The sequence below is a fragment of the Mesoplodon bidens genome (assembly GCF_964165515.1).
Source record: "Mesoplodon bidens genome assembly, chromosome: 9".
Classification (NCBI taxonomy): Eukaryota; Metazoa; Chordata; class Mammalia; order Artiodactyla; family Ziphiidae; genus Mesoplodon; species Mesoplodon bidens.
The window spans coordinates 30,616,624-30,628,650 of NC_138166.1; the positions used below are offsets into that span (position 1 = coordinate 30,616,624).

General features: G+C 40.1%; 1 protein-coding gene across 2 annotated transcripts in view; it reads right to left on the bottom strand.

The window, feature by feature from the left end:
* ABCB1 (ATP binding cassette subfamily B member 1) overlaps window positions 1–12,027 on the bottom strand; it is a 108,614-nt gene extending 96,587 nt beyond the window's left edge. Inside the window, exons 1-3 of one of the 2 annotated variants that reach the window (XM_081244535.1) lie at window positions 11,863–12,027; window positions 11,227–11,300; window positions 5,944–6,004 (exon numbers count right to left, since the gene is read on the bottom strand). In XM_081244535.1, the coding sequence (XP_081100661.1) occupies window positions 5,944–6,004; window positions 11,227–11,294 (129 nt within the window). In that variant the 5' untranslated portion in view covers window positions 11,295–11,300; window positions 11,863–12,027. Of the gene's footprint in view, window positions 1–3,660; window positions 3,680–5,943; window positions 6,005–11,226; window positions 11,301–11,862 lie in introns of those variants that run through there. The other variant, XM_081244536.1, reaches the window with a different exon arrangement.

A 12,027-nucleotide genomic window follows, 5' to 3' on the forward strand; every position in this document is an offset into this window, starting at 1 on the left:
CCATGGCTGCTGAGCCTGCGCATCCGGAGCCTGTGCTCCACAACGGGAGAGGCCACAACAGTGAGAGGCCCGCGTACCACAAAAAAAAAAAAAAGATATTTATTAAGCACCAAATAGGGATCAAGCTTGGTTCTAGGTACTGGCAACAAGTAAGACAAGCTTTATGAGGACAGGTAGCTTGAGTAAGACAAGTTACCTGTCCTCATAAAACTTACATTACATTTTACTAGTATGCAAATAGTACAAGAGGGAATAGACGCATTCAACATTCATTCAATATCTAAGTACCTATTAAAGTTCCAGGCACTGTTCTAGGCACTTGGAGCACAGCAAGGAAGGAATCACACAAAACCACCTGCCCTCATGGAGCTTCGATTCAGAAACAAGACAAACATAAACAAGAAATCAGACAGTGGTTAAGTACTCAGAAGACATATCACACAGGGCGATGCGCCACAGTGACAGGAAGCGCCAGCGGGCTCAGACTGGCTGGGCGGAGAAAGTCTCTATGAAAAGGCAACATCTGAGCTGAGTTCTCAGTGACAGGAAGGAAAAAGTCATGTGATAATCTGGGGACAGAGGTTCCAGGCAGAAAGAACAAATGCAAAGGTCCTGGGGTGAATACAAGCTCAGTGTGTTTCAAGGATCAAACATAATTACCACAGTGGCAAGAAGAGGGTGAAGGAGATCTGCCTGCCGTGAAATCAGAGATGACACAGAGGTCAGATTATGGAGGGTATTTTACAGCCAGAGGAGGAATTTTGGTTTTACTGTCAACTTCCCATCTAAGTGTAAAGGAAAGGCATTCGAGGGTTTGAAGGATGGAACGGAGGTGATCTGATGTGGCTATTGTGGGTAGAATAAGTTTTAGAAGCGCAAACATGGACGAGGGGGGACTAGGAGGGAAGAGAGTGGTTGGGAGAGTGAAGTCTTGACTAGGAGGGCAGAAAAATGCTCCGGCTTCCAAGCATGTGCACGTCCTAATCCCAACGACCTGTGAATATGTGTCCTCACATGGCAAAAATGATTCTGCAGACATGAAGGATATTGAGATGAGCAAAGCATCCTGGATTACCCAAGTGGGCCCAGTGTCATCATAAGGGTCCTTATCAGAGGGAGCCAGGGGAATCAGTGAGTAGTAGGAGAAATGCTAAGCAAGAGGGTGGAGTGAAGTAAGGAAGGGGTCATGAGTCCAAGAAGGCAGGAAGCCTGTAGAAGCTGAGCACGGAAGGAAACAGATTCTCTCTTAGAGCCTCCAGAAGAATCCAGCCCTGCTGGCACCTTGACTTTAGCCCAGTGAGACTCTGGGCCCCAGAACTATAAGGCAATATATTTGTGTTGTTTTAAGCCACTAAGTTAGCGGTATTTTGTTCCGACAGGAGTAGAAAATGAACACACAATGTCAAAAAATGGATACTAAGGAACAATAGCCAAGCAAGAAGGATCATAAGCAGGGGTGGAAGACATCCATTTGAGTTTACAGCACTAGAGGTGAGAGTCCACCCAGATGATAAACCAAAGGTCTTTGTCCACAGTGTAATTTACTAAAGGAAGGGATGAAGGTTGTTGGACCTGAAGAGGTCAAAGAATGTGGAGCTTAGGAGACATTAATAAGGTTACCAAAATAGAAGAATGATGAGAGCATAGGCGAACGAAGTAGAAGCAATCAAACACCAAGGTCCTCAATGGAGGAGCAAAAGTAACTAGAAATTAGTAGACGGTATCACTGAAAATGGATAGAAGATATTATAATTGTCCAGAACCAAACTCAAACAGGGATGGAGTTTTGCATGAAAACAACTTGGAAATGGTCATGTGAAACTAGAGAACTGCCATCACTATCACTGGCCCCTGGGATTAGGGGTTGAGAACTCTAAATGCGCAGGTAAAGATGACACAAGAAAAGACCCAAAGAACTGGGAGGAAAATGAGCAGACTGTGGCATCACAGATGCAAGCAAGAGGAATGAATACGGTACACAGTGTCAGGTGCTACTTAAAGGTCAGGATAGACTGTCCACTGAATTTGGTGAGTGTTGGAGATAGAAGCCAAATTATAATGTTAAGAAGTGATTTGGAGGTGAAACAGAGAGCAAAGGCAGCTCCTATTTGTGAAGCAAGCTAGAGGAGATGGCTTTAAGGAGGGCATCAGTGACATTAAAGACAGGTGACATGAAAATACCAATTGGAAAGACCCAGTTGAGGGAGGGATTGAGGATACAGAAGAGAAAGGATAATAATAACCTAAGGTCCTTGAGAAGGCAGAGGATATAGGAGCCAAAATACAGTGTACAAGTGGGTGATTAGATTTAAGAACTAAATGCTTCCTGTTATAATAGGAGGGAAGGAGGAAGCAACTGATCCAGGTACAGGTATGTTTGTTAGACTGGGAGAGAAGAGCTGAGGAACTTCTGTCAGGTGGCTTCCATTTGGTTTGTGAAATAAAAAAAGAGGTCATCCACCAAGAGTTGGGGTTAGGTGGGGAGAAGTGGGAAATCTGAGTTTTAATATACTCAGCGAGAAGAGGAGGAATAGGATTTCTGTGTGGGATAGAGCCTATTGTGAGATTTTTCTCCAGCACCAATCAGATGTCGGGGTTCAGGCACCAAGAAAGCAGATGGCTGATTTTGCCTGGGCTGGGCATGACAAGTGACAGGTGAAAGGAAGTTTATAGTTCGGGCAAGAGTACCACTAAAGTGATGACCATTGCTCTAAACTGATAAGAAAGGGAATGGAAACAGGAAGGGGCTGACTGGGAAACTGATGGGTCAGGGGACTCAAGATCCAAGGAAAACGGTGAGCAGACTGAAGACAGAGGAGATGCCTGGCTAATTCAATCTGGCTGCTTCAAAATGGTACTTTGGAGGTAGAACAGTTTCAAGTAACAGCAAAATCCAGGATGTGAGTGGGTGGCTGGAATAAAGGGGAGGGAAAAATGACTGCCGTTGTGAAGGTCAAAGAGTGGTTACCCTTATAACACCATAGAGGTCACCCAAGATAGTAGGAGTATCAGGGGTGGAGAGGGAGACACTGAACAAGGTGGTAAAGTCTCCAATGAAGAATGACCAAGTGGCCAGAAGATAACAGCGTCAACAAAGAACCTTTCAATTCCAGGCAAATAAAATTTTAACCAACCATATACTATCATAAATAATTAAAGTTGTTAAAAGCTCTGGATGTAGCGTAGCAGATCTGGGCCTTTCCCCTTACTAGCTATGTGACTGTGTGACTGAATACATCGCTTAAACCTCTCGAGTCTGTTTCATCATCTGGACCATAAGAATAACACAAGTTCCTACATCACAGGGTCACTGTGAGGATGAAGTTAAATAATACACATGGGTGCTTAACAGATGCCTGGCACAGAGGAAGCACTTAACATTGCCACTTATTCTCTATTTAGAAAAAAAAGTAATGTTTCAATAAGATACATAAAGTAGAAAGATCAGAGTTGAATCTGCAGCAAGAGTGTTTAATCTTTAAGGAGCGCTCTGTGTAAGAAGTGTAGCCCAACTTGTATTGTTCCCGCCCTAATTTCCAGTTGTCCCATTTCCTCACTTGCTTTAGATTTTATCCTACTTTTGTGTTTCTGTAAATGTTGAAACAAAGCCTGACAGAAATAAAATAAAGGCCAGTAGAAAAATCTGAATGTATTCCTTACCTCTTTTTCACCATTTTCTCAAGACTGCCAAAAAGTCTTCTACTAGAAAAAAGTTAACAGGGATGGTGTACAGAAAACAGTGAACGTTGCAAGCCTGAGACTGCATTCAAGGTTAGCCCTTGGCTGGCAGCTAGAATTTGGGTTCTGGGGAGAGTAACCATCACCCTAACTGATAAAAGTGGCCAAACTATTTGTACAAACAATGTGCTTTATGCTGAAGGTCTGCCTTCCTTCTGTGAGTCTGGAATTTTGGTACACGCTGCGCTACACGATCAGCCCCCAGTCAAAAACCCTTGGGCACCGAGTCTCTAATGAGCTTCCCTGACAGACGGCATTTCACATGTGTTGTCACAACTCATTGCTGGGGGAATAAAGTTGACTCCACTGGGACAAGACACTGGGGGCTTCTCTTGGACCTGTCCCTCTTTCCTTTGCCCATTGCTGACTTTGCTGTAAATCTTAGCCACGAGTATGGCAACATGCTGAGTCCTGTGAGTCCTCCAAGTGAATCATCAAACCTGGGGTTCTTGGAAACCCCAAACACATATCAGTTTTTGTCTTAGCTGGAAATTTTTATTAATCAGCAATGCCAATAGCATCAGCATTTTACTGTTAAATGTTCTTAATACGTCCCTGTCTATATGGGTTTTATACTCAAGTTCACAGTTAACTATGTCAGCTCTTCAAGAAAAAGGCATGAGAAAAAGCCACTTAAATAGTACAGCTTTTCCTCAAAAGACTTAGAATATATTCCTTCTATGCCATCCTGAGCACTGTAATTTACAACATGAATTTCCTAGGTCTGAATCTTGGCCCTGCTTAGGATTCTTGGGCAAGTTAGTAAGTCTCACCTCACTTTCTTTATCTGTAAAAATTAGAATAATAATAGTATCTATCTTCAAGGGAGTTGTAAAGATTAAATGCGTTCATATAGGAAGTACTTAGTGCAACACATGGCATAAAGAGCTGTATTTATGTTATAATTATTAGCCTTCAAACTCCACATGTTTATTCTTTTGTGGGCTCAACTGTATTGATAGTATTACTTCTATATATTAGGTCTGTTAAATTTTCCAAAACATAAGCCTAATTTTTTAAATTTAAGTTACTTATAAAACAAAATTACAAAAGACAGAAATATTTTGGTCTCCAAGTGATAGAACGGAAATTAAGTCTTGGCAATAAACCCTATGTTAACATCAAAGCTTCTTTTAGTACAAGAATATAAGAATGAAATCTAAAACAAATAAAAACTGTCACTTGATTATTCAAGTAGTCTTTCTGAGAATGACCCAAGTGCATAGCCTCATTTCCCCAAAATTCCAAAGAGAGTGGAAACAGAGTCAAAGGTGGAACTTTAGCAAGAGCAATTGCAGTGCAGGAAGATGAAGTTCTTATAAGATAACCAGAGTGCTCAGTGTAAAAGGCAACACTTTTTTCCTGCCTATAAGCATTTTTTTGTTCAATTTACTAATATTCATTTTATAAGATGGACTACCCCCCCAACACCACACACACACACATTTTAGAATTGTCTGGTGTGTTAGGCCTGAATTATAAAGTGTGGGCTACAAGACTTAATTGGTTCAGCAGTCTTCCAGGTTCTACTTGCACAGTTCACCTAAATCTGTATTCTCAGGGAAAAAAAAAAGGATCCAGGTAGAGAGAGACCATCAACCAGCCTGTCTTAATCCAAATCTGATTAAAGAAAAGCTTCTAAGCAGCTACCAGTGAAACCAGAAAATAAGATAAAGAATTAATTATATTAAGGTTTTCAAATTCCAGATTTTCAGTTATTCAGCACAGAAGAATAATGACATGTACTAAGTCATAGGAATAAATAATCCATTGCTAACTTCTATTATGTGAGTGTCTGGGACTCTGACCTCAAACCTGCCAGGATTAGAGCCCTTGTCGACAGGGCACCCCGTTTTTTCTTTGATCCACACTCCACGTGGCTGGTGTCTTCTATCTAGATGGCTGAGACCATCACTGGGAGAAGTGCTCCCACAGGTAACATATCACTGGCTACGTAACTAACTAGGAGAATATTGAAATCCAGGCTAGGAAGGGTGAGTCTGGAGGCTTATTGTACACAGCAAGTTATAACTGGCATCCCCCTGAAAACAAACTAAATTAAACGAATTCATTTTACCTCTCCATTAACAAATACAAACAAATTTTTCTCCAAGAAAGTATTATACCAGATGAAATACCTCTTTTCTAGATCAGGAGAAGTCAAATTTCCAAAGCACTTTGAATAGTGAATACATTCAAACTCACCACTGCAAAAGTACTGACAGTTGGTTTCTTTTCTTTCTTCTCATCTTTTTTACTGAAAAACCTAGCAATAGAATTACATAAAACTTTAAAAACTATATAAATCTTTAATTACCCAATTAACAGAGCTTATACTTAATAACAAATAGGACAAAGAAACATGTCTACAATGTTATTAAAAGAACAGGTTATAATATGATCCCATTTATGAAGTTTAAGTATGTTTACATATACCTTAGAAATCTATACAGGTAGTTATCACTGGGTGTTGAGATTTCTACCAAAATATTTTCTTCCTTGTGCCTTTGCTATTTCCTAATTTTCTATGGTGAATACACAGAGACACAAGACTTTTGCAATTAGAATAAATAATACTAAAAAAAGAGAGCTTCCTGTTTTTCTTCCAATTAGAAAATCATTCGTGCTCTCCAGACTTAATCCCCTTAATTATCACCTTCGTAATTCTAGCAGCAGATAGCTAGTCTACCTACCTAAATATTATCCTTAATCATTCCCTTTACCTAGTGGAGAGGAGTGGCAAACAGATGCAGAGCATAAATTACCCTGAGAAAGGGAATTAAATCACTTTCCTTGAGTAAATCTAATTCTGAAAACATGTCTGGAGCCCTAAATGGACCATTAAGGCAATAAACGCAACCTAGAAAAACTACCATCAAAAAAGATGGTTTGTAAACTGCAAAAAAGCGGTCCTCAGGCAGAGATAGGAAGGTCAAGTATTTTGAGCGCAGATTCAAAACTCTGTAACTAGTTTTCTATTCTATGTAACTGCCACCTAGCATCTGAAAGCAAACCAACCAAAACTAGCCTCAGCATCTACATTTTCATATTTATAAAAGAAAGACTATTTCAGGGAAGAATTACATTATTTTTACACAGCTTTTCAAGTTCAAAAAGTAAATTCATCTTTGTCTTTGTTCTTTACGCTAAGCAAAGTCAAAGAGTTGAAGCAACTTCTAAAGAAAAAAAAAATCCAGCGTCTACCCCATATTTGGCTTTGGAGTAATGTTCGACAGACATAAAAACACACAAAATACACAAACATAACTCTTCAGATTTGGTTCCACCCTATTCCCAGTAAAGGCGTGGTTTCAGTATCCCTGGAATCAGGATGAGAGGAAAAAAAATAGTCATACATAATTGAGTTTTAGCTCTAAGCTTTTTATTTATTTTTTCGTTCTCTAAAACTGCAGCTACTCTGAAGAATTTATAATGTTCCAGACACTGGCTAAGTAAACACTTCCCATACAGGACCTCATTTAATCTTAATCTCTGTGAGGCAGGCACATTTTTGTCCTTCCTTTAAAGACAAGAGAACTGCAGGTGAGAAGAGTTAACTAATTTGTCCAAGGTCACACAGCTAGAACAAAGCCAAGATTGAAACTGCAAAGTCTAACTCCCAAACACCAGGCTATCTGGTGCAACCTCAGAATTCTAAGACTCTGCATTGCAAGGAAATGCACATATAAACTGACTCTCACCGCTCCTAGAAGACTCATTTATCGCCATCCGCTCAAGCACAGTGCTGACAAATGGCAAAAGTCGCTTATCAAGCCTCATTTTAATAAAGGATCTTAACAAATACAAATATGCCAAATGGTAGTACTACCCAAGCATTATACCTATTAGCAAAGCCACGTGCTTCTTTATAATTTCAAATATAGTTTTAAAAAAACTCAAAGAAATAAGATTTGTGGTTATTAGAGAGGGGGGAGAGGGGATGAGAGGCAGCTGGTCCAAAGATACAAACTTCCAGTTATAAAATTAAAAAGTGCTGTAGATGTAATGTACAAGAAGATGATTACAGTTCACACTCCTGTATGATATATATATATATATAAAAGTTAAGAGAGTAGATCCTAAACGTTCTCATCACAATAAGAAAAAATTTTTCTTTTTCTTTTATCTATATGAGATGATGGAGGTTAGCTAACTTTGTTGTGGTAATATTTCACAATATTTATAAGCCAAACCATATGCTGTACACATTAAACTTACATGGTGTTGTAGGTCAATTATATCTCAATAAAACTGCTCAAAACTCAATAAACTATATATATAAAATATATAGTTTTATTAAGAACAGATTAAAATCAGTAATGGTGAGCACAATTTAATAAGAGCTACTTAACCAAAAAAAAACAATTTCTAGTTTGAAAAAAAAAAAGTCTATAGACCATGATAAGAATCAACAATAAAATGAAGGTACGCGCAGGCTCAAACGAATCTTTTTTCTGTTTTTCAAAATATGGACTCTATTTTATTTTATTTTTTATTTTATTTATTTTATTATTTTTTTTTTTTGCAGTACGCGGGCCTCTCACTGTTGTGGCCTCTCCCGTTGCGGAGCACAGGCTCCGGGCCCGCAGGCTCAGTGGCCATGGCTCACGGGCCCAGCCGCTCCGCGGCATGTGGGATTTTCCTGGACCGGGGCACGAACCCGTGTCCCCTGCATCAGCAGGCGAACTCTCAACCACTGAGCCACCAGGGAAAGCCCTCTGTTTTACTTTTTGAAGAATAAATATAAGTAAATGTCCCACAAATATTTATTGAACATCTTTTTCAAAAATGGAGGTATAACTGATATACAACATTGTATTAGTTTCAGGCGTACAACAGAATGATTTGATATTTGCATATATTGTGAAATGATCACAATAAGTCTAGTTAACATCTGTCATCATACAGTCATAGAATATTTTTCCTTGTGATGAGAACTTTTAAGATTTTCTCTCTTAGCAACTTTCAAATATGCAATATAGTATTATTAACTATAGTTGCCACGCTATACATTATGTCCCCATGACTTATTTTATAACTGGAAATTTGTACCTTTTGACTCCCTTCACCCATTTTGCCCCCCTTTCCTCCACCTCTGGAAACCACCAACCTGTCCAATGTCTTTATCATTTCCTTCCACATATCCTTAATACTTCTTACTCCAATATCCCTAAGTGTTTGTGTCAAAAATACATAGTTGTTTAAGGTACTAAGTTTAAAAGTCATAAACAAAACAGGAAATATCTACCTTCCACTCTTTGTAATCTATTTTCTTTTTGTTTATTTGGGAATTTTTTATTACGCAAATTTTCAAATAAACAAAAAAAATCAAAACAGTAATAAGACTACCCATAAAAAATTCACCTAGATTCAACAACTGTGAACATTTTGACCATATTTTCTTTATCTGCATAACAAAATATATATTATAACTCTTAAAATTTTGCTGAACTATTTGAAAGTAAGCTGCAAACATCATGGCACTTCACATGTTTTCCTACCATTATCACATATAATAAAATTAACAGCAATTTGATATCATCTAATACCCAATCCACGTTCAAAATTTCCAAGAATGTTTTCTATAGGTTTTTCCTTTTTTGGAACTGATATAATAAAGGCTCACACATCACATTTGGTGGTTTTGTCTCTTTAGTCTCTCTTTTAAATCTAGAAGTCCTCCTCCCCACCTACCCCCGCCAAACACTCACTTTTTATAGGAACAAAAACAGATGTCTTATAAAATGTCCCACATCTTGGATATGTCTGTTTCAAACTTAGTCCAAATTGAGACGTGCAGTAAGTATGAAATACCCAGATTTGAGGACTTAGTATGAAAAAGAGAATGTAAACTCTCTTGTTAATAATTCTGATTACATGTATAAATGATAATATTTTGTATATACTTGGATCCCTAAAATATATTTTCAAAGTTAATTTCACCTGTTTCTTTTTACTTTTTAAATGTTGCTATTAGAAACTTAATAATTACAAATGTGGTTCACATTATATTACTATTGGACAGCATTAGTCTGGAAGCTTGATTGGATTCACTGAATGATTTGCAAACATACTTCATGGTGGTGCCGTGTCACTGAAGTCTATTCCACCATGAGCCAGGCCAGGTCTGATCACTTGGTTAAGGTTCCTAACCGCAAAATCTCTCCACTGGAAAACCACACTTTCCTTTTTCCAATTAAGAATTGTGGCTAATTCTTAGATTCAGCCTTTCTCTGAGTGCTTTAGGATCTATTAACAATCCTTGCCCGATTCAATTATAACAATGCAGGTTTCAACATGATAGCTGGCATTTTTCTGTAAAGAAGTTTCTCTCTCTCTCTCTCTCTCTCTCTCTCTCTCCTTGTCTCACCCTTAGTTTTCCTCCTCCTCTCAGAATTTTATTAAAAATTCATTTATTCAGTATTTCACAATCGAGTACAGTCATTATTCTTTTTGTCGCTCAAACTGTCCCAGATTCGGCCAGTGGAAGCCCCTTCAAGCCAGCTCCTGTGTCCTTTTTGACAACTGCCCTGAACTCTACTAACTGTTTTCAGGTACCACAAAGCTACTCCAGGCTCAGGCTCAATTGGTATTAGCCCTTTCTCTATGGGGCGCAGATTCTTTTTGTAATGAACGATACTGAGAAACCAAGATCTGACACTGTGTGCAATTTGCCACTATCCCTTTCAGTGGACAGAAAGTGAACTATTTAAAAAAATCATGAAATCACACTGACGTTTCTAATTCAAATTTAACATTGTTTTTAAAAAGCTTATTTAATGACCACATTTGTATTTCTTTTCTCTTACACTGAAAAGCTTGGTTTCTAATAATATTCATATATTTACTAAATTGTTTTATTTTACAATTTATTACTAACAAAAAGCTTATTGAGCAAAATTTTAAATTTCATGTACAGACACTGCACTGTGATCAAAATTCACTTAAGATAGTTATTTTCCCTATGTGGTTACAGTACCAAGTCTATATATAATCAGGGTAATTTCACACCATTCTAGTAACTTCTTTGGTAGTACACTCCTCTCACAATTTCTTCTACAAGGGTCAGCTACTCATCGCCTTAAAATTTTAAAAATGCTTAAATGCAGTTGTGGCCTTCTGTCCTATCTGCTACGCCACAAACATGCAATGTTTATGTGACTATTTTACCAGAAGGAACAAAGGACCACAAAGCAGAACACAAGCAGCACATGGTTCAGGGTCGTCGGCGACCAACATCACTTATAAAGCAGGTTACAAAACACCGAAAAGAAAATGAGCACTGGCCTGTATGGGACCCGAAAGCTGAGGTAGAAGCTCACCATGCAAACGCTGTGCTCAACTCAGCCAGCGAACTTCTGCAGCTGCTTGCATTTAAGTTAAACATCATCAGCAGCAGCAGCTGATCATTTATTTCAGAGCTGGAGGCTAGAAACAAATTTCCCAAATCTCTCAAGCCATGTAAAGTTTGAAAATGAAACAGACTACCTTTTCTTGTCCCTTTTCAAGAAGCTCTCCCCCACTGCTCTTCCACTGCGGCCGTCTTCAAGATCCATCGCGACCTGAGGAGAAACCACAGCGGATTAGCCAAACGCCAAGATCCGCAGAAGGCAGAGGTGAGGCTGAACTTGAGTCCCGCGCGAGGAGCGGAAGGGCGGAGCGCTCGCCCTGATGCTCCAGCCGCTCGCAGGTGCGATGGTCCCCGCAGAAACTTGCCTCCGCGCCTAGCATCCAGCCTCCGCAGGCGAGCAGAGTTGCAGGGGTGCGGCGCGGCCCGGACTTCGCCCGCCTCCACTGCGGCTCTGCCTCCCGGTGGTTCGCCTCGCCGTCCACCAGCCCGCGGGCTCAGAGCCCGGCTTCCGACACCGCGCTGTCTCTGCGGGCTCAGGGCAGCACACTCCAGAACGCGTAGCTAGCACCGAAAACTAGGGGCTGGGGTGCCCCAGGAGCTCCCCGACTGAGAGTAAGTCTCACCTCACTTGGTCCCCTTGGACTTGCCAAGTAGAATCTCCCCCTCCCTCTCCTCCGAAGCCCTCTTCCCACAGGGACCAAGCTCAAGAAATTGGAGAGCGCAGCCTTCCCGCGAACCGTCTCCCTCTAGTCCCCAGCCTCGCGCTTCCCTACCTCGGGCTTTATCTTGGAACGTCCACTAAGACGTGAATCTTGGAAGAAGAGATTCAGACTCCAGCGGAAAGTCGCGGCGGATGCGAGCAGCGGCCTCCACCGCCGAGCCTAGAGGAGCCGCTACTCGAATGCACCCGGGCTTCCCGTGGCGAAGGGAGCGAGGAG